The sequence below is a fragment of the Nycticebus coucang genome, chromosome 19, assembly GCF_027406575.1.
Source record: "Nycticebus coucang isolate mNycCou1 chromosome 19, mNycCou1.pri, whole genome shotgun sequence".
In the NCBI taxonomy this organism is placed as follows: domain Eukaryota; kingdom Metazoa; phylum Chordata; class Mammalia; order Primates; family Lorisidae; genus Nycticebus; species Nycticebus coucang.
The window spans coordinates 4,257,340-4,280,595 of NC_069798.1; the positions used below are offsets into that span (position 1 = coordinate 4,257,340).

Sequence of the window (23,256 nt, forward strand, 5' to 3'; positions counted from 1 at the left end):
CAAGGTAAACTTACCCTCCTCCTTCCCCATGTAATTTTCTCAGCGGAGATGAAAGAAGCAGCTTAATAAATACTTACAAAAGTAGAAATTAATTTTATATTGAAGCATCACTGGATCAAACATATAGTCACTCCTCTTGGCCTACCGACCAAAGCTGAGCACCAGGTGCTGCTGGAAGCTCTCAGGTCCCCCAACATCACAGACACCTGTGGCTCCTCGGAGGGACGCTGCCCTCAAGCTGGCTCCAGAGCTTTCTTCCCCAAAGTTTTGACCCCAGTAACCAGTTGCTTCCTTTCAGGTCTACAAGGAAGGTGCCATTAGAGCCATGGTCTAATGAAAGGGAAGAGGACCGGCAGGGAGAGCCCCACTGCACGCCCCAGGTCTGCAGGGAGCACCTAGCCTCACAAAAGCCCTGACCGTGAGTTTGCCTTGATTTTGAGGAGGACCCGGGCCCAGGGAATGGGTTCATGTGGCTGGAACAGCCTGTGATGCAATGGGGCCTCCATAGCAGCACCCTTGGGAATCAGCTCTTAGTGCTGTTTCTGGTTGTTTAACTAAACACACTCCTCCTGTCTTTTCAGCCACCAAAACTATTACATTTATAGCTTAAGCTTCAAAACTATGTATGCCAGATCCTCCTGTGTTTGCCGCCTTGCTCCTGACCCTCCACAGCCTCTACCCTGTGCGTCCCACCCAAGGGCTGGTTCCCCAGCTCTGCTCAGCCTAGCCCAGTGGTGCCCCTGCCCACCTGGACAAAGCAAGGCCAAGAAGCTGTCCCTTGCCCTCCCCGGGTCCCAACACTGTGCGCACCTGTGCACAGGAACACACGTGCACACACAGACCCTGGACTTTCATCAGGTCTCGGTGTTTGTGGAAAGGCTTAGCCAGACACCCCTGAATCTTCTCCCACATTCTTCATCCCATTTACCTCATTATTCATCGATCAAGCCACATAGCTGGGATACCACTTAGGGCAGCAGATTTCTCTCCTCACCCCAGTGCCCAGCCCTGACCCCCAATCATGACTAGCAAATGAAACCAGGAGCTGCTCTTCCTCAGAAGGTGTGCTGAGTTAGCGCCCGGAAGGCCGCCTGTATGCCACAAGACCTACTGGCCACAGCCCACTGCAGGCTGCCCTAAGGGTGAGGCCCTGACCCCAAGGCAGCCACCCATAACCTGGCTAGTGTGCTAGGAGGTCCCTGGCATGAGAACTCTGCCCAAAGATGCTTATAAGGGGGACCAGATCGTTGGGAAACGTGGATAATGTTATTTTATTGCACTGTACCATAAAAGCAGGAAACCATTGGCTTTGTTTGTGCACCTGTGTTTCCGGACTCCCTGAATGCCTGACAGTTTGAATGTAACGACACAGAGAAAAAAATCCTCACTGGTTGAGGAAAAGCAGAAAGATGCTGAGGGAGAAGACAGTGAGTAGACAATGACACAGCAGGAACCATGAGCAGAGAGAAGCCATGCACCTGTGGGAGATAGGAGCGCAGGCGAGAGAGACGGGACAGGCGCGGTGGGCTGGGCCACGACTCCCTGGCCTCGGAGATGGGAGCGCAGGCAAGAGAGACGGGACAGGCGCAGTGGGCTGGGCCACGACTCCCTGGCCTCGGGAGACGGGAGCAGCAGGCAGAGAGAGACGGGACAGGAGCAGTGGGCTGGGCCACGACTCCCGGCCTGTGGGGCCCGAGCTACTGCTGACCCCGGAAGGGTCATGTCCAGTCTTGGCGACATAGCACACTGAGCCACCGTGAGCCCTCTTCCCAACACTCAGCTAGAAATGCTAGATACAAGATTTGTGTAACAAAACTGACATATGCCTGAACTTGAAAGTTAAAAAAAGGCAAATTGCCCCGTGTCAGAAATGAGTAAGGGACTGCAGAGCAGTTAGCACAAGAGTGTGTGTTAGGGGCTGAGGGTGGGCAGTGGTTGAAGCTACCAGACCCAGAAACAGGTCCTCATAGCCAAGGCGGTGGGAAGGGGCTTTGATTCACACACTCAGGCAACTCTCAGAGGAAGTGAAACTAGTCGGGGAGAATAAGCCCAGGTCAGGCCTGGATGGTGAAAACTATCTCCTTAGTCATATAAAACTGCAGTCTCCAACCCCAGGCTGCAGCCCAGTACTGTCAGTGGCCTGTTAGGAACTGGCCACACTGCCCTCCTGTCCCATCCTCCACACCTCCAAGGAAAAACTGTCTTCCTTGAAAACAATGCCTGGTGCCAAAAAGGTTGGGGGCCACTGGCACAAAATAGCCCAGGCCTGTGCCACGTTCCAGTCTGACGGCAGACTGACGCCATCAGTCCAGTGTCACTGGACCGTACGACTGAGGCTTCTGGGAACAACCAAGGTAAAAGCCTCACCAGCAGGACATTCAGCAGACCCGAGGTGAGCTCATAATAAAATCCACCAGTGCACCAGCAGAGCCGACAACAGAGGGACGAGGAACACCCAGAACTCAAGGGAACACAACAGCCTGAAAGAGACTATAACTTTAAAATGCTTAAAGACGGACGTAAAGGAAGAAATAGACATGACAAGGAAAGAAGAAAATTCCGGGGAAAAGAACAAAGTTTTTAAAATTCTAGAAATGATAGGCAAACTCACTGAAATGAAAAAATGTAATGGATGAATGAAACGATAATTTTCTTCTTTACAAAAGAAGTGAGAAAGAACGAAAGAGTAATAATACTCAAGAAGCAGTGACAAGTAAATAAATTGGCCGAGCTGTAAATGAATCTATAAGAGCATTAACTGTTAAATCAGTTAACTGGATGGAGGTTTTTTTTTTGTAGAGACAGAGTCTCACTTTACCGCCCTTGGTAGAGTGCCATGACGTCACAGGACTCACAGCAACCTCCAGCTCTTGGGCTTTCGTGATTCTCCAGCCTCAGCCTCCCGAGCAGCTGGGACTTCAGGTGCCCGCCACAACACCCGGCTATTTTTTGTTGCAGTTCAGCCGGGACTGGGTTTGAACCCGCCACCCTCGGTATATGGGACCGGCGCCCTACTCACTGAGCCACAGGCAGAGGTTTTAAAAGACAACACTAGAATGATACTAAATAACATGAAAGGCAGGAGTGAATGGAGTTGAAGTATTCCGAGATGCTTGTATTACTCAGGAGAACGGTCATCTGTAACCTGTCTCTGCCTCCCTTGTGCCTGGCTTATGTCTAACATGGAGTAGGTACTCATTCTAGGTCGAATGAAATATTCTTGAAAGTATTTGGACAATCTTTAAGAAGTGGGAATAAGCTATGTTTAACCATTTTCAATTGTTGAGAGATTCTACTAGATCAGTGGTTCTCAACCTTCCTAATGCCTTCAAATGCCACGACCCTGACTCCCAACCATAAAATTATTTTCGTTGCTACTTCATAACTGTAATTTTGCTACTGTTATGAATTGTAATGTAAATATCTGATATGCAGGATGTATTTTCATTGTTACAAAGGGGTCGCAACCCACAGGTGGAGAACCTCTGTACTAGACAGAATTGAGGACTAGAAGTAACTAGTGGGGTAAAAAAGGTGAAAACAGTTTGAGCTTTGCACACATGGAGGAGTATGTGGGTGTCTGGGGACATGGACCATGTTGTGAACAGGCACAGGAGCCAGTAGTGAGCCAGACAGGCCAGCCCTCTTTATCAATGAAGAAAGTGACATTTCCAAGACACACCTGTAGTAATTCAAAGAGGACCAAAGGGCACAGGGCCAGGTCACCCAGCAGAACCACCCCTGCATTTCACTCCAGGGTTTATAGACCCAGGTGGAAAGCCCAGCAGGGAGGCATGGATGGGCCAGGTGGTAAGAGTCGTGGTGTTATGCTAAAGAATTAAGCAGCAGGGACCAAAGCTGCTGCACTAAGCAACACTCAGAATTAGAGAACAGAAAAGGGCAGGAATAGAAATAGGGCAGACCTTCAATGCATGTGGTCAGCCCACACTGCCAGCCCTCAAGTATTCATTTTGGGGGGAAACTGATGACAGTATGGCTAGAAGAGAGAAACTGTTTTAATTGGGCTAAAACTCACATGACATAAATTAGCCATTTTCAAGTGTACAATTCAGTAGGATTTAGAGCACGCACCATGTGCAGTATCAACCACGTCTATCTAATTCCAAAAGTGTCCTGACCCTAAAACTCCTAATCTGTTTTCTGTCTGTATTAATTTACTTTGTTTCTTTGTTTGAGACAGACTCTCACTTTGTCACCCTTGGTAAAGTGCCTTGGCATCCTTGGCCTCACAGCTCACGGCAACCTCAGACTCTTGGGCTCAAGTGATTCTCTTGCCTCAACCTCCCAAGTAGCTGGGACTACAGGTGCCTGCCACAATGGCCGGCTATTCCAGAGATGGGATCTCGCTCTTGTTCAAACTAGTCTCAAACTTCTGAGCTCAAGCAATCCACCTGCCTCGGCCTCCCAGAGTGATAGGATTACAGGCGTGAGCCACCCTGGCAGGCCTTACTTTACATTTTTTTTTACTCACTCAGTAGAGAAGAATATATGAATTTACCTATTCTGGATATATGCTATCAAGGGAGGCACGAATGATGCCTGGCTTTTTTCTCTTAGCATATCGTGAAGGTTCACACCTACGATGTCAGACTCTGACAGCAGAAGGGCAGAATCTGTGGCACTCAGCAAGCAACTGCAGATGGGGAGCAAGAGACTTGAGGATAATTGCCTTCATCAGCCATGGGGTCAGTGGTACCTTTACACAAATAGGAAGGACACAGAGGATGAAGTGCTAGGAAGAGAACAGAGAAGGCAGCTCCAGAGGGGTCTGAGACAACTCTTCCACGGTCCTCTGAGGCCGAGAGGTACGTACGCATCTGGAACAACTTCCGTTACCCAGACACACACATCACATGAACTACCCCTGCCCTTTTGAGGATGCACTTATAAAACATCAGAGGTGGGCTGCAAAGAGCAAGGCCTGCTACAGACAGATCACCATCCCCAACTCAGTGCATTTGTTCTAGCTTTTGTAAAAAGAACCCATTTGCAGAGACAATTGTTGGCATTTTCTAATAAATATTTCCTCTACCACCACTGAACTTGGCATCACTAGCATCTCTTCCTAGCACTTCATCCTCTGTGTCCTTCCTATTTGTGTAAAGGTACCACTGACCCCATGGCTGATGAAGGCAATTATCCTTCCATCACTCTCTGCTCCCAGTATAATTTGCCAGCATCTAACCCTCCTGAGACTCCAGTAGAATTTTAGTGTATATAGCCAGTCCCACAGTCTGCAATTCTGGAAGTAAAACATTCATTTTGTCCCAATTGGGCAATTCCTCAGAGGAATTCCAGCCCCCAGAGAGAGGGCCAATCCCAGCACCTTCTGTCCTCCTATCCACTCTGACCAGCTTTAAGAGACCCTGGCCTCCCTCTGGCCTTGCTTTTGAATGTCAAGAGCAATAGTAACCATTACTTCCTCCAAAGAGATGCCAAGTTCTATACACATCTACTTAGATGTATGCAAAACAATCGCTGCTTGCTTAAAAAAAAGGTACACATTTTATATGTATATTTATTTATCCACACAAGCATGTACACGCATAAAACATTTTAAGATTCACATGTAACTGTTGGCCCTTGAACAACGTGGGCTTGACCTGCACGGGTCCACTTACACACACGCATGCTCCTCGGCCTCCACGATGCTGAGACAGTAAAACCAAACCCCTCCTCCCTCCTCCTCAGCCTGCGCAGTGTGAAGATGATGAGGATGGAGGCTGTGACGATGATAAACCTCCACTAATGAGCAGGAACCACTCGGGCAGCGGTCAGAACAGAGGCCAGACAGCTCTTTCTAATGATTCCCTTAGTAACATTTTCCTTTCTCTGGCTTACTTTCTTGTAAGAATGCAGTGTACAAAATATATAATACACAAAACATGTTATGTTAGTGGGAAGGCTTCCAGTCATCAGCAGGCTATTAGCAGTTCCTCTCTTGCTTTATTTCTGTTAGAGATGGGGCCTCGCTACATTGCCCAGGTTGGTTGTGAACTCTTGGCTTCAAGTGAGCCTCCTGCCTGGGCTTCCCTAGTAGCTGGAACTACAGACATGCACCACAGCTCCTGACTGTGCTCAGATTTTCTAAGCCCTGTGTTGTTCAAGGGTCACCTATAAATTGTTTTCTATACCCACAGGTTAGGCTCTTTTTTTTTTTTTGGCCGGGGCTGGGTTTGAACCCGCCACCTCCGGCATATGGGACCGGCGCCCTACTCCTTGAGCCACAGGCGCCGCCCAGGTTAGGCTCAAACCAGAAATTTTGAGAAGAGAAACTGCAAGGTGTCCCAGAAATTGTCAAAAACACGGAAAATGGGAACTTGTAGCTAAATCCACCTTTGTTTACAAATTATCTACAAAATATTCTCTACATGTTGGCCACCTTTTTGTGAAATTCTATGGTGAGTATTTCGTAAATACATTTAGCTACAAGTTCCCATTCTCCACATGTATGGTGACTTTGGAGACACTCTTTCTCACAGTGTGCCAAACTCAGGCCACAGGGACAGGAGGGAGCACAGCCCTGGCAGCTGTGAGAACAGAGGCCAGAGATCCTCGGTTAGAGAACAAATCCCCCCATTGTGGGGGAAAATGGAAGTGTGTGTTGTGGGGCAAGGGCCACCCACGGGGACAGTGAGCTCTCAGCAGCTCACCTCTCCTCTTCCTCCTCTCACTCATCCCCTCCCCTGGTGTACGCCAGGCCCTGCTCCAGGTGCAGGGGACCCAGAGTGAACTAGACTGACAAACCCCTGTTCCTGTCCCGTGGAGCTCAAGTTCCCGAGGGGTATCAATGAAGGCGGGAGGGGGTGGATGAAAAACAAAGAAAACACAACCTTGTTCAGAAAAGTGGTGACAATACACCAGTGATGACCCTCAATATAAAGCATGTCGGGTAGGAAGGAAGACAGGGGTGACCAGGGTGATGGAGATGGTGACAACTTCTGTGCTGTGCAGAATGGAGTGGAGCTGAGTTAATCTCAGCAAAGACCCGAAAGAGATTAAGGGAGTGAACCACAGGCGGCGTGAGTACCTGGGGAAAGAACATTCCAGCCAAGGACAAGCCCAGGGAGGGCAGGGAGGCCAGGGCGGCAGTGAACCGAGGGAAGGGGTGACCCAGAGAAGGGAGCACCTACTACGTGGCTGCAATGTATCTATTTTTCTCTCCTTGGGCCTGGCTGACCTGTCCACACTTTGAGAGCAGGACCTGTACCGCATGTGCACAGCTCCGTCCCAGGCCTGAGCCAAGTGAGGGGGGTGGGCGTCAAAAAGATTGACAGATGGACAGGGACTGATGGGTTCGTCAGGTAACTTAACCAGAGGAAAAGTGAACCACTAAGTGAGCCTGTTGGCAGGTACAGGTGACAGGCCAGCATCAGCCACCAAGTTAACCATAGCCCTTGCCAGAGGTTTTTAATTTCATCACTGTGAGGATATATTCCAAGAAAATACTTAGCTTTAATCTCATAATGGGAGTCAACAAAGGAAAAAAGTATATTTATTTCCCAGACCATTTTGCTAGAACAATCACTACCGAAAATCAAGCAAAAAGAGCCTATATTTAAATCACATTGGCTACATAATATACATAAATAGCATACACACTTTATCTGTTTTCGTAGCTTTGATAGACAACCATAAAATACTTTGAAGCTCACTAGAGAAAACTCTCAAGAAAATAGCTATTGCTTAATTCTGTATTCTAGTAATGATAGGCCCCATTGGGACATATCAAAGGAATTAATGGTCAGCTCATCTGAGTGGACATTACCAAAAAAAGCTTTAGACAAGGGCTCATCAAACCTTCTAGAAAATATTATAGGTTTTGCAAACAACACACACTATTCCTTCTGGTAGTCTTCTTTGTTTTTAGGGGGTTTATTTCATGTGGGTCTGTTTGTTTACCATGCCAGAGAAACCATCCCTAGTTCCTGAGCCAAACAAACAGCCCATGGTCTTCCACCCCTGCCTTTGCCCACAATATGAGTGAGTCACCTGGATTTCCAAGTGTCTAACAAGTAAATAAAAGAGGAAGACGCCCTCGCATTTCTGGGTTACCTCTTTCAGTCTCTCCAGCTCATTCTGGAGGGCCTGTTTGGATATTTCCACTTCAATCATCTGCTGTCGGAGAGTTTCATTCTCATCTTCGGCTTTCGTGCGCTTTTCCTCTACAGTCTCAAGTTCATGGTGCAATCTGACAGACACATCTTTGGCCACCTGCAGTGACCAAACCAGATAACTGTCAGGATGTGAAGCGTTCTATGTGCTGAGGGCGTGTTCAGACAACATCAGAGGCAAAGGCATTAAGTAATATGAAATTATACTAGCTAGCAAAGACCCTGGCTATAGTTAACAGACCTATTTTTAAAGGAGGAGGGTATTAGTTTAAAACATGAAATCAACAGTATGAAGGGAGGAGAACCAGGATTTAGATTAGAAGGCCACTTGGGCTGGCCCAAAGGTAGTGGGTTATCAAAACTTACTAGCTTCACTAAAGTTGATATTCAACCTCCCTGCTGCTAAAATTGACTGGCTAAATAAGTAAATAAATAAATTTTTGGTTAAAAGACTACTCTGGATAGTCCTACTCCTTCACAGAATACCATTAAGTTGCCAATTCTACCCAGCTCATATGCTTTAAGTGAGAAATTAAAAATAACAATAATGGGTGGCGCCTGTGGCTCAAGGAGTAGGGCGCCAGTCCCATATGCCGGAGGTGGTGGGTTCAAACCCAGCCCTGGCCAAAAACCACAAAAAAAAAAAAATAACAATAACACTGGCCGGGCGTAGTGGCTCACGCCTGTAGTCCCAGCATTGTGGGAGCTGGGGTGGGTGGATTTCCTGAGCTCAGAGGTTCGAGTGAGCCAGAGTGAAACCCCATCTCTACCAAAAAAAAAAAGCCAAGTGTTGTGGCGGGCACCTGTAATCCTGGCTGCTTGCGAGGCAAAGGGCAAGAGAATTGCTAAAAGAAGAACGGGAACAAAATAAAATAAAATAAAATAAAAACTTCAAACTAAGAAGAGTGAAAGTCAGCTAAAATTGAAAGCAAAAAAACAAAACAAACGAACAACAACAACAAAAAAAAAAAACAGACAAATAAACATTATCACTCCCTAAGGTAATTCTGAACCTGCCTACTGAAAAAAATAAATAAAAATAATTCTGTGTGCAGATGTTCCATGCAGTTGAGTTTCAAAGTAGACACCGTGGTTCTAAATGTTCAAAGCAATCAAACATTTCTACTTTCTTAAGAGCAAATGAGGAAAGAGACTTTGTAAGATAAATAATCTCCATGTATCACACTGGAAGCTATTTTTCTTAATGGTTTATACCTTTGGCAGAATGACAGAGATTCTTTTTCCTGTTAATCAGACTACAGGGCTAAACAAGATTTCGCAAGGATGCCATAAGAAGGGGCACAGGATGCATAATTCACCTCTAGATAAATGATTTGATAATCGGATCATCATGGAAGCTCTGCTGCCCATGGAGGGAGCAAATGGTATAAAGCCTGCGATCTCTTCACCCATCCCCGTTTATGCCAATGGTTACCAAAGACACTTTAAACAATCAGTTAGAATCCTATGTCTCCTTAAGTTAAATCACCATTATTTAAGCCTCAATTTGGTCATGGGAATTTCAGGTTTCTAGGTTTCCTGCATCCTAGGAATCTAAAGAACAATATAAATGTTAAGTTATATGATTCACTTTTAAGACTGGCCTTAACTAAAGTGATAGTCAATAGGTTTAAAAAAAAAAAAATCAGATCTTTTGAAGTTTCTGCACAATTCTATGTAATTGTCAGATTAATTGGCAGATATTAATTCTTGACTACAGATCCATTACTATGATTACTTACATTCCTATGATGACAAATTTAGAACTCTGGCCATCAAGGTCATGGGACTAAACATACTCTATATGCCATAAACTAAACCAAGACTGTTTATGCTGAAGTCTGTGGACACAGACATAAGCAGGGAAAGAACACGTGTGCGTGTGGTGTCTGGGCGACCCGTCCGCAGCAGCCTCCAGGGCACGCGTACACCACCAATCGCTCACCTTCAGGTCCTGCTCCAGGCTCCGGATAAGCTCGCCGTCCACCTGCCCTGTCTCAGCCACTTTCAGGCTTTTCTGCTCTGCTTTCCGGAGACGGTACTGCAGGATTCGACAGTTTTTATTAGCACGGTCCAGTTCTCGCCGGAGTTCCTGCAGCTGGTAAACATCTTCCTCCAAATAACTGTCTCTCATTTCTTCCATCTCAGCACGGAGTTCGTCTAACTCATCCTATACAAACCAAACAGAGCAGATTTATGAACTAAATATATTCAAAAGGACGGCATCTCTCTCCTCCACCCCTGCTCCTCAATACTAAATATTAAACACCTACATGCTTACCCATCAGCTTTCCATGCCTGGGTGACATGGCAGAGGGGCCTCTGGACATTCTCACGTGAGATAATGTCACAAATGTCTACGAAGATCTTATGGATCCAGAAACCAAAAACCTGCCAGATCATTCACTGTGGGCTTTCAGAACTTACTCCACTCACAGTATTTCTTTGCATAATCAAAAATGCAATCAGCTCTGCAGATAATTAAACTTTAGATTCAAACCAAACCTTGACCTAATCCTGTATCTCTAAGGCACATTCCAGACATTTCCAGCCTTCAAAGAACATAAACTTTAGTGCAATAATAACTGTTAATTGCCCTGGAATCAGAACATACCTACAAATGTCCCTAAAATTCTGCTCAACAACACAAATCTCAGCACTAATTGACCCTGTCTAAAAATGAAACATTTTCCATTTTTTTCCACTACACGCTGGGTCTGTTTTTTCCCATACCACTACATTTTATTTCCTACATCTCTGTTCTCCTTTGCTGCCCACGAGTCATCCCTCACTCCCTCCCACTCCACGGCCACTCCATGGTCATGGTCAGGGTGGTGTTCATCGCAGGTGGGCACACTCTCTTCTCTCGGGGCCCAGCACCCTAGTCCAGGCCTCTACTGCTGGGTATGGGGAGGCCACTGCGTAAGATCTAAGTATAGACACATGGACCTCTCTGCTTCCCCATCCCATGATCCTCCCCAACTTCCACACTGACGATGAAAACAGAATTAAAAATACAAGGTGCCCTCTAAGATAAATCTTAACACTGAAAATATTGTAACGTATATCCAAATTTCATTTCTTTTTTTCTTCCTGGAGGTCTCTCTCTGTAAATCTTATTCCTGATGGGAAAATTTGCTTGGATCGGGAGTTACTGGACTGAACATCAGAGCTGACTGTCAATGGATCACACATTAACAGAATGGGCATTCTGGGCTCATTGGGGAACCAGAGAACTCAGCTCTTTCAGGAAAGTACCTCCTCGAAAAGGAAGCAGTCACGCCAATCCCCACGCCGGGGCTGCGACAAATCTGAGGAGGAGCTGTGTCCCCTGGACCCACTCGTGTTGGAGGAGGCCAACCGTAGACTGGCCTTGCGGTGGCCATCCTTTCATGAAGAATAGAAAAATCAAAGTCAAGTTTCACTGACAGCCATCTATGAATCTAATGGATCAGATTTTAAGAGCCTTGACTCAATAGTTGTTTCTGAGTACAGTTAAAAGGTAATTGTTTTGCTAGGTAATTAATAAGAAAATAGTTTCACGTAATCAATAGTCACAATATATCTACTACTAAATCCATATAGATGCATGCATACCCGTACATAATAATATACAGTGACTTTGGCCATTCTGTTCATAAAAAGCATTCTTTGAGATTTATGCCTGGAATTATCTGTAGGTCAAACAAAAGTTTTAAAAATGTGATATACTGGCCTGGCACGGTGGCTCATACCTGTAATCCTATTACTCTGGGAGGCCGAGGCGAGTGGATTGCCTGACCTTAGAGGAGTTGGAGACCAGCCTGAGCAAGAGTGAGACACTATCTCTACTAAAAATAGAAAAACTAGCCAGGCGTCGTGGCAGGTGCATGTCCCACCTACTTGGGAGACTGAGGCAAGTAGATCATTTTGGCCCAAGAGTTTAAGATTATTGAGACGCACAACATTCTCAGGGACAGAGTGAGACTCTGTCTCAAAAAACAAAAAATAAATAAAAATAAAAATGTGATATGGCCACAAGAAGATGTAAGATACAGGTTGCAGGTATAAAAATGGTCTCTGGTTTTCAGACTTTGCAACAGGAGGGCCCTCATCTATGCTAAAGTTACATGCTACGTCACTACATAGATGTGTAAACCACCATCGCAGGCTATAAAAACCTTTCAAAAGCTGGACGCATGCACGTTTCCACGTCACTGAACAGGCCACATGTAAACAGCTAATATTTGGGGGATAAAAATTAAGCAACATTTTTGCACTGAGAAGAAAATTAGGGAGAGACCCTAATTGCATGTATTTAAATCACTGCTTTTATAACTGATATTTTATCTAAATGTATAGAACAGAAGACAGCCTTCATTAAGCACTCTACCCTCATTACTAACCCTACAATAACCCTGTCAGAACACATTCCTCCCATTTTATAAACAAGCTGGTCACACACGTCCAAAGCCTCACATCTGGTAAACTGAAGCCAGCCCACACAACCAGGGCTGTCTGCTTTCAAGCACATGCTCTTTCCAGTAAATACCACAAATTATTTGCTACAACCTGGCAAATGAAATAGTAACAGACCTCCAACTATACTTTTAAAAGGCCCCCATCTACGTAAACCAATAAAAGCAGCCTAACTTTTAGGGCTTGACAGTAGTCAACATACAGGCATGTCACAGCCATTGGTCCTCAGGAAAATACTGCAAGGTGCAGTGCAACAACCTATCCAGGAGGAAACTGAGATTCTAAAAATTTAAATGCCTTCCCATCACTAGTGTGTTGTGGAGACTGGACCAAGGACAGTGTTTCAACTCTTTCCATAGTGCCTGGGGAAAAAACACCTTGGAAGCTCAGTAAAACTGAGTTGCAACAGAAGCAAATTATAAACCTTGTAAGCTGGAAGGAGCCATCGAAAAAGCAAAAACTGGGCGGCGCCTGTGGCTCAAGGAGTAGGGCGCCGGTCTCATATGCCGGAGGTGGTGGGTTCAAACCCAGCCCTGGCCAAAAACCAAAAAAAAAAAAAAAAAAAGAAAAAGCAAAAACTATGATTATCCAAATTAGGGTCATGACTGATGGTGATTTTCAAACAAACATTACATTAATTTTTCATGCTCCGACTTAGAAACAGTGCATTGCAGAACTGTAAAGGAATATATCACTTAAATGTTTAAGAAAACCAAATTAGGCAGAACATACAATGTTTCTAACAGCTATAATTTAAAGGTGGAAAATTACTGTTGTCCTTTTATCCACAGCAATTAATAAGAAAAAAACTGTCCTCTTGACAAGCCAATTAAAAACATTCAACAGGGAAAAGATCCCCTACTTAGTAAATAGTGCTGGGTGAACTGGCTGGCGACCTGTAGAAGACTGAAACTGGACCCACACCTTTCACCATTAACTAAGATAGACTCTCACTGGAATAAAGATTTAAACTTGAGACATGAAACTATAAAAATACTAGAAGAGAGTGCAGGGAAAACCCTTGAAGAAATCGGTCTGGGCGAGTATTTTACGAGGAGGACCCCCTGGGCAATTGAAGCAACACCAAAAATATACTACTGGGACCTGGTCAAACTAAAAAGCTTCTGCACAGCCAAGAACACAGTAAGTCAAGCAAGCAGACAGACCTCAGAATGAGAGAAGATATGTGCAGGATATGTCTCCGACAAAGGTTTAATAACTAGAATCCACAGAGAACTCAAACGTATTAGCAAGAAAAGAACAAGTGATCCCATCTCAGGGTGGGCAAGGGACTTGAAGAGAAACTTCTCTGAAGAAGACAGGCGCACAGCCTACAGACACATGAAAAAATGCTCATCATCCTTAATCATCAGAGAAATGCAAATCAAAACCACTTTGAGATATCATCTAACTCCAGTAAGATTAGCCCACATCACAAAATCCCAAAACCAGAGATGTTGGCATAGATGTGGAGAAAAGGGAACACTTCTACGCTACTGGGGGAATACAAACTAATACGTTCCTTTTGGAAAGATGTTTGGAGAACACTTAGGGATCTAAAAATAGACCTACCATTCGATCCTACAATTCCTCTACTAGGTATATATCCAGAAGACCAAAAATCACATTGTAACAAAGATATTTGTACCAGAATGTTTACTGCAGCCCAATTCATAATTGCTAAGTCATAGAAGAAACCCAAGTGCCCATCAACCCACGAATGGATTAATAAAGTGTGCTATATGTATACCAGGGAATATTATGCAGCCTTAAAAAAGATGGATATTTTACCTCTTTCATGTTTACATGGATGGAACTAGAACATATTCTTCTTAGCAAAGTATCTCAAGAATGGAAGAAAAAGTATCCAATGTACTCATATGAAAGCTATAACCCAATTATAGCCCAAGAATATGGGGAAAGAGGAGAGAGAGGGGAGGGGTGGGAGAGGATGGGTGGAAGGAAGGTAATTGGTGAGACCACACCTACGGTGCATCTTACAAGGGTATGTGTGAAATTTACTAAATGTAGAATATAAATGTCTTAACACAATAACTAAGAAAATACCGTGAAGGCTATGTTAACCAGTTTGATGAAAATATTTCAAATTGTATATAAAATAAGCACATTGTACCCCACGATTAATGTACACAGCTATGATTTAATAAAAAAATAAAATAAAATAAAACTAGCCTTAATCAACAATTTAATTAATTAATTAATTTATTTATTTACTAAGACAGAGTCTCGAGCTGTTGCCCTGGGTAGAGTGCTATGTTGTCACAGCTCACGGCAACCTCCAACTCTTGGGCTCAAGCAATCTTCTTGCCTCAGTTTTCCTATTTTTAGTAGAGACGAGGTCTTGCTTTTGCTCAGGCTGGTCTCAAACCCATGAGCTCAAGCAATCCACCGGCCGTGGCCTCCCAGAGTGCTAGGACCTCGCCCGGCCAACCAACAATTTTATATTGAATAAACATCAGATTTATGGGATGATTAAAGTTAGATCATTATCTCATTGAAAAGATAATTTAGTTTTAATTAAATATCTTTTGCAAATTAATTTTTCTAGAAAGTGAAATCGTGGGGGGGGCATTAAAAAAAATAAAATCTTGGGCAGCGCCTGTGGCTCAAGGAGTAGGGCACTGGCCCCATATACGGGAGGTGGTAGGTTCAAACGCAGCCCCAGCCAAAAACTGCAAAAAAAAAGAAAAAAAAAAGAAATCTTGAAGTAGTGTGATGCTGTCCAAATATTCCCCTTTACTTCTAGATGACAAACCAAGCTTTATTTTATATACTCTGTGTCACACACACACACAAGGTGCCAAAAAAAAGTACACATATTTTAAGAAAGGAAAGAAAAAACTATACTTAATATATATCAATAACAAAAGATGAATACAAGTCATGTTTGAGCACCTCTTGTAATTACAGAAGTCAAATGTAATTTGAGTATTACAATTTTAATACAGTTTTTCCTGTCTTTTGGGCACCTTCTGTGTATCAAATCAGAGAAATAATGAAGGACCATGTGTGCCCCAGAGCAAACAGAGATTAAAATTAAATGCTTCCGTGAAAACCTCTGGGGCAGTGACTTTCAACTGGTGTGCCACGAGAGGATCGTAGCTGTGCCATGAACAATTTTAAAGATCATTAATTTAAATTATTTTTGAAAGAAGTTCAAAGCACAGTAAGCATATTCTTTTTTTTACTCTGTTTTTTAAATCAATATAATCTAAGTGTGCCACAGAAATTTAATTAAAGGTTCAAGTGTGCCATGAGATAAAAAAGGTTGCAAAAAAAAAAAAATGGCCTGGTGTTGTGCCAAGCACCTGCTGTCCTAGCTACTTGGGAGGCTGAGGCAAGAGAATCGTTAGAGCCCAGGAGTTTGAGGTTGCTTTTGATGTTGCTATGAGCTGTGACGCCACAGCACTCTACCAAGGGCAACATAGTGAGACTCTGTCTCAAAAAAAGAAAAGAAAAAAAAAAAAGGTTGAAAAATACGGCTCTAGAGGATAGTTTTATCCACAACTTATAATGAAACGGAATCCATGATTTCTTAGTCTATGCACTGAAGACTCTTGATCATATGGATCACTGTATTCAAACCTTAATCTCTCTTTAAACGACCTGAAATCAATAGCTATTCCTATTTTACTAACTCCTCTTTAAACAGACCCAGTTTGGACCCTGGGAGCAGTCCTCTGGCTCTGCTGCCATGATTCCACCTTCTGGGAGTTGCAGGCAGAAACTCTTGTCTTTTGTAATACAGGAATAATCTGCCTCATTTCCCTGTGGACAATGGAAATGTTCTCATAGAGTCCCAGCTGTAGCTCAGGAGGCGCAGGGGCCGCTCCCTTTGTTTACCAAGTGACAGTTCAGCCAGCAGCTGATGGGCTGGGCGCCCTCCTCTGCATCAGCCACCTAAAACTATTATAGCCACTTTTCCACGGGCTGAATAAAGAATGGGTGTGTGGAAAGCGGAACGTCAGGAAAGAATGGGGAATATTCTCCATGTCAACCCTTCCAAAAGAAAAAGAAGGAGGGGGCAGCAAGGAAAGAGGAGCCGAAACCCCTCAGCTGCTGAGCTGACGCCCATCTCGCAGGGTCCCCTCCAGACCACGCTGGGTGCCCGGCATCCAGGCAGCAAATGCTAACAAACCAGGTCAGGAGCTTGAAACTCAAAAACTACCTCCAATGAGACAGAGGAGAATGAGGTAGGACTAGTGGTGACACACTGCAACCTATAAAACCAAACCTCCATCTCTTCCCATAGGAAATCATTCCTCTCTAGGAAGCCAATTTTATCTGCCTTGTAGCTAGCACTGACTTGTTTTCTTTTAACCAAAAATAATTATTATGAAATAAATGAAAAAGTAGAGCAATAAGAAAACAGCCCTTCCCACCCCAATCCTTACCCGCCCTACAGGAAATCCACCCAGGAGAGGGTACTATTTGGGGGCAAGGGACCAGTGGATTTTGACTGCAAAAAGCATATTTCAAAACAGGCCAATAAACTCAAAAGGATTAAATCCTTCTGGAAAAACTGTGGAAACAGGGAGCATAAGTAATATGTTGACAGTGAGCACTCCAGCTTGTCTGATTGTCTCAGAGCACTCGAGCAAAACACAGTCCTGGTCTCCTGCAGGAAAGGGGCGCACCAGCACACTGAAGTCCTCAGCATTGAGAAACGCGCCAGGGAAAGAAGGCCTTTGGATGACTAAACTCAGCCACTCACCCTAATTCCTGAATGCTTCCAAATACATTTTTGTTCATCAGAGGTGTTTTTGTGCAAAAGAAACAACCTGGATTGAGATATTTCGCATTTTTCACCTAGTCACCCTGGTGCCCTCTGCTGAAGGTGGAGAGGGAACAGAAGACAGAGTGAGGGATGGTCGCATTTGCTCCCGGAATTTGCTCCTGACAGCACAACAGAATGTGTGTGCTTCTCTGTCGACATTTGCTATTTCAAAAAATACATCAGTCTGGCTAACAACCAAGAGAATTCCACTTAAATTTCATGGTCAATAAGACATCCTCCCATAGGTCTGCTGGTCTTATTTTTCTGAAATTAGGCTTTGGTCCTTCTAGCTCAGAAACTGTGACAGTCTTGGAACACCAACGCTGCCAGCACTTACTCAGGAAAGCATCTAATACTTTATGTGGTCACAATCTTCCAGAATATGTCAAAGTAAAATTTCTGGGCCAAGTCTCTTCTGGTTGGATAATCTGAATAGATGAACGCTATATCTAATCACAAGCGTTCTGGGCAGTGTTCCCTAAGAAGGCAGCGGGTCCAGGATGTACTTTTACCTACCATCTCAGAAAAGTACCCCAAATGACAGCAGTGACAACAAAAGAAGTTCTGATTTATAATGTGACACTCTGAGGACCACGTGTAAAGGCACAACTACAGTCTCTGCCCTATGGGGGGTTGCTGATGCTCTGAACTCAATTTTGCACAAGTAGGCAGGCTCAAAGACCTATAGAAAAGTCCACCCAGATTCCTGTGTTTCTGTCCCAAATTGAACTGTAATTTAAGCTTTCAAGTGACCAAGCATGTACCTTTCACACAAATATGCAACAGGGTTGGCCTGCTGGCCTCCTCTGGACCTCCTCCGCCTTCTCTCTCCTGCTGTCAGAGGAAGGGCTGGGGAGTGAACTCAGGCAGAGCAAATGGACAGAGGTGACACTTTGCCACAGGAAATGGCTGCTGAGCGTTTCCCACAAGTTAGCCATTGCCAGTGGGATTTATATGTCCGTTGGTGCACAGGCTAATGGAGAGGTATTCATTATGGCCCTTCGCCTGAAAAGAAAACACAGGTCCCCTAGGAGAGCTGGACATTGGAAATATTTTGAGCTTATAAAGCTCCAAAGCAGTGCACTCTGAGAAAAGCAGCTTACTGCAAAGAGAAATGCAGACTGGCACAGTGAAAAGGGCAGAGGCTCTAAAGACAGGGAAGACCGCAGTGGCTCCATTTATTAGCTGTATGACTCTGGGCAAGTCATTTATGTTTTTTGATTCTCCGCATCCACGTCTGTGAAATTGGAATTATGCTAATTGTAACATCCTGGGTAGTGGTGAAGACCCACTGAAATGCATCAGACACTATTTCATTCACTGCGAACTTAACAATATGAAAAGCTAAAGCAAACAATCCATCAGCCAAGACCAAACCTTGAAATCATGTGGGATTGTCTCACTTCAGGGAAAGATGTGATGAGAAACATTTCTTTTTTTTTTTTTTTGAGACAGAGAGAGTCTCCCTCTGTCACCCCAGGTAGAATGTAGTAGTGTCACGGCAGCTCACAGCAACCTCAAACTCCTGGGCTCAAGTGATCCTCCTGCCTCAGCCTCCCGAGTAGCCAGACCACAGGTACCCACCACGATGCCTAGCTCATTTTACATATTTTTAGTAGAGACAGAGTCTCCCTCTTACTCAGGCTGGTCTTGAACTCCTAAGCTCAAGGGAACGTCCTACATCGGCCTCCCAGAGTGCTAGGAGCCACCACGCCTGACCAAGAAACATCTTTAAAGAAACTCAATTGTCAGTTGTAGAGAAATCATGTGGATAAACACCACTCAATTAGGAACACCTTAGGTCAGAGATTATGCTAAAAACTGGGGCCACAAAGACCAAACAAGATTATCTTTCTCACTCTCGGGAGCCTATGTTTGTTGAGGACTTACAAGAGTGCTGCTTTCTTGAGGGAGCTACGGACAACAGAGCTGCCCTTTCTCTTCTGCGTCTTTGTACTTTCTCCTGCTGTCCGTTACATAAGAGGAGGTGACAAAAGCAGACGTACTATTTGAAACATCACCCTCCATCCCCAATCTGCTCGTTTAGTACCTCTCTTGCTCTGACTCACTGCTACCTTTTTGCACAAGATAAAATAACTCCTGAGCTCAGCCGTGGGAAGCTGCTCCTGTTAAGAGGTTTAGTGTTTCAGGACCACCCAGCAGTTAACACACTGTGTTCTAGTTTGAACTGCACACTTCACCACCATTCACCTTAAAAACCCAATCCCTGGTCTCACTGGCCTTTACAGGGCTTCAATGGAGTAGATTTATCATTTGCTGAGAAAACAGCTCACATCACATAACCCACCGCTTACAAACCCACCCAGCTGCTTTGGGAGGATACTGAGTGATCAGATCTTAACAGGTATGTGGATAAATTGATACCATGGGAGCGATTTATTAACCTGAGGATTATGATAAATAAAACAGTTGCCATCAATACACCCCCCTTTAGTTTTCCTCAAGTCCCCTCAACTGTTTTGTCCCCTCCCCCAGTGTTTCTAAACGTTCTTGTCTGCAGCACCAGCTCCCTCCTAGGAGGAAAGATGGAGTCGGGTTAAGTAAGCACCCCAATGCTAACAAGACTGGGAGGCCACTGCTGGCAGGCCCCGCCTGAAAACACTGGCGACAGCGCGGCAGAGGCTGGGATTCCTTAGACAGAGCTGGCAGGGCCTCTCCTGACATAGAAAGCCACCTCCAGGGTGCTTACAAAGGACCAGCTAGTGAAACTGCTGTCCCTCAGCCCAGGCCCCAGTCCAGGGACCCTTCCTGAACTTACCATTTATTCCCCACAATGACGGAGCCTCCACCCCCACCCCACCTGTGCTGTGGAAACCTGAGGAGACTGAGGGCCCCTGGTCTTTTAAGGGCCAGCCGCACCTTGGCAGCCTGGGCCACCCAGGGCACTTTCCTGGACAGCCACACTGTCACACGTGGCCAGGCTGGAGAGCCTTGGCTAGGGACAACCTGCTCGCACACGTGAGGCTGGGCACGCATTGGGACAGGGAGAGAAGAGTCAACTGATGTACCCAAAACCGTGAAGGCCACCTACTCCCCAAGACGTCAACAAAAGTAACAGGCATCCGCCGAGAGAAGCGAGATTTCTGCACACGAGGAAAGCTAAGCCGGCTGAGAGCAGTCAGGGCCCAGGTCTTGCTGCCCTTCCAGAAGTTTTGGCTTAAGTTCCCAATGGCTACGAGCGCAGGGGCAGGAAAGCGTAGGGCAGACGGGAGAGAGGGGGCTCATCAGGCCACCAACAGGCGGGACCAAAAGGCGCCCAGCTACAGCCAGACCTCCGAGGCGCCTCGGGGACGCTTGCCGCCCGGCCCAGCTCACCTTGAGATAGTCGTTCTCCGAGCGCAGCTCCTCCATATCCCGCAGCAGTTCCTCCTCCTGCACCGCCGGCACGAGCCGGGGCTGCTCGCGGGGGCTGGGCTCCTTGGGGGTCCCGGGGACCGGTCTCTCGGGCGGCGTGCGCCCCCGGGCATCCTCCGCAGCTCCTGACCCCGTGGAGACCCCGCCCGGGCTGCTCCGGCCCCCGGGACAGGCGCCGGCGGCGGGGGGCACGGTGAGGAGCGCGGGGGGCTCGGGGCTGCCCGGCGGCGCCCCGCGGGCTGCTGGACTCGGCGTGGGCGCTCCGCGCGGGGCTTCTCTGTCGCTGGAGCCGGTCCCGGACTCGGCATCGCTGCTAGCGGCTGGAAGCAGGCGCTGCTCGTCCGACAGGGGTTCAGAGGGGCAGTCGGAGAGGTCGGAGCTGCTGTCCGTGTGGCTGACGCGCGAGCCTCGAGCCGGGGAACCGGCCGCCGAGCTCACGGCCAGGGTCACGGCAGGGATCCGGGCGGCCGGGGCCGAAGAGTTAATGGTGCGGGCGGGGACGGCCCCGGTGCCGCGCTTGGCTTTGCGGCCCTTGGCAGCGGCGGGCGGCGGATCGGCCCCAGGAGGCTTCCCCGCCCGGGCCAGCGGCTCGGAAGGCGCCGCACGCGCCGCCCTCCTGGTTCCCAGGGCAGCCTTGGCGCCGCCCGCCGCCCTGACCCCAGCGCCCGGCGGTGGCTTGTCCTTCGCGCCGGGGACGCCGCCGCTACGCCGGGAGAGGTGGCCGGGCGCGGCCAGGGGCCCCGGGGAGGGCGGCGCCTTGCCCGCGAGGTTGGGCGAGCGCGGGGCAGCGGGCGCCGGGGCTCGGCCCGAGGAGGGGCCGGCGGGGGGAGAGCCGGCTGCGGCGGGCCGGGCGAGCAGGTCCTTGAGGAAGGGTCTGGCGGGCGACGGCGCACGGTGGAGCCGCCGCCTCTCAGCCAGCGGGTGGAGGTGGTGGTGGCGGTGGTGCTGGCCCGGAGATTGCGGTTTCACGTCCGGGGAGCCGCCGCCCGCGGGACCGTTCAGCGTTTCCATGGCCGGGGCCGGGACCGCGCGCAGCAGCTCGGGCGGCAGATGCTCCGGGCGGCGGTGGCGCGCAGCCTCCTCGCACGCTGGCTCATCACTGTCCCCAGCTCCGTCCGGTCTGCGCCCCGGCGCCTTCGCCGATCCCCTCCCGCAACCCGGCCTGAGAATCTCCGCAGGGCTCGCAGCCGCCGCGCTCTCTCGCCGAGATCACCGCCGCTCGAGTTCCCCAGGCACAGCCGCGCGGCAGCTCCCGGCCGCTCGCATCCCCTGGACCTGGCGCTCTGGGCTCCTGGTCACTGCTCGCGCGGCGGCGCTGGCGGCGCGCACCCGGCTCCCGCGTCCTGTTCCCCGCCCACCCCAGCCCGCTCCGGCCCGCGCCCGCGCCCGCCCCCGCCGCTCCCGGCGGAGAGAAGCTGCACACGCGCTCCCCGGCCGCCCGGAGCCCTGACTGAGCCCGCGGCCGGTGAGCAGGCCCCGCCTCCCGTCCGCCGGCGCCGGGCCGGGCAGGGGGCAGGAGGACCGGGGCGCAGGGCTGGGGGTGTAGGAGGCGGGGCCTGACCGCCTGTGCGCTGCGCCCTGCGGGTGGTGAGACCCGCCTTGCTTTTTGAGGCTCTGGTGACACTGCCAAGAGGAGAGGAGGGAGGGAAGACGCGCAGGGGCAGTGGAGGAGGGCACCGGCCAATTGCCGGAAGACTGAGGGCCCGAGAGCTGTCGGAGGGCCCCCCTGCGGCGTGCGCCGTGAGGCGCCGGCTCCCCGGTGGCTGACCGACGCCCCCCACAGGCCCCTCCATCCCGGCTTTGCCTCCTGCGGCCCCTCAGTGTCCTCCCCCTCTGTCCCCTGCACACTGTGGCCCTGGTCCCCGCGCTACTTTAAGGACTGCCGGTTCCCGGCGCAGCTCTCTGGTCAAAGCGCGCTGCACAGTTGGCACCCCCAGTGGCCTCGGGCGCTCAGAGGAGGAGCTGCCGTGGAAATAGGAGCAGCAGCTCGCCAAGCTTGGGGTCAGGAAGGGAACTCGCATTTACAGTCCCTGTGGCCAGCCAGGCACAGTTGCACACACTCAATGGGCTTTGTTTTATTTAAACCTCGCAACAATTCTGAATCAGAGTTGCTGGGCTCTTTAAGGATGAGCACACGGGCGCAGTGAGGTGAAGTCTCTGCCCGAGGCACCTTAACTAGTCCCTGGCTGAGCCGGGCTCTCAGCCTGGATCTGCCCCACGTGCCGTCTGCCGTGGGAGCCGGGAGCTTGGGTACCGTTCAGGCGCGTGAGCGTAACACGGGCAAGGCACTTGGTCTTCTTGAACCCCAGTTCCCTCGCCTGTGTAATTAGAAAATACTGCCACCGCGTGCGTGCGAGGATTAAATGGGCTGTTTACACCTCCAAAGCTGTAAAGTGCGTTTCTCTGTCATTGGGCCACAGTTTATGTCCCGGGCACTGGACACTGGGCGATACTGTAAGGAACAATAAGGACCAGCCATAGCTCTGGCCT

General features: G+C 48.1%; 1 protein-coding gene across 9 annotated transcripts in view; it reads right to left on the bottom strand.

Annotated features, from left to right (window-relative positions):
• MTCL1 (microtubule crosslinking factor 1) overlaps window positions 1-21,913 on the bottom strand; it is a 134,461-nt gene extending 112,548 nt beyond the window's left edge. For all 9 annotated transcript variants that reach the window (XM_053571764.1, XM_053571760.1, XM_053571759.1 and 6 more), the window contains exons 1-3: window positions 20,728-21,913; window positions 10,081-10,305; window positions 8,077-8,235 (exon numbers count right to left, since the gene is read on the bottom strand). In XM_053571764.1, coding sequence (XP_053427739.1) covers window positions 8,077-8,235; window positions 10,081-10,305; window positions 20,728-21,777 — 1,434 coding nt within the window. In that variant the 5' untranslated portion in view covers window positions 21,778-21,913. The remainder of the gene's footprint in view (window positions 1-8,076; window positions 8,236-10,080; window positions 10,306-20,727) is intronic.
• Window positions 21,914-23,256: the final 1,343 nt, after the last annotated feature.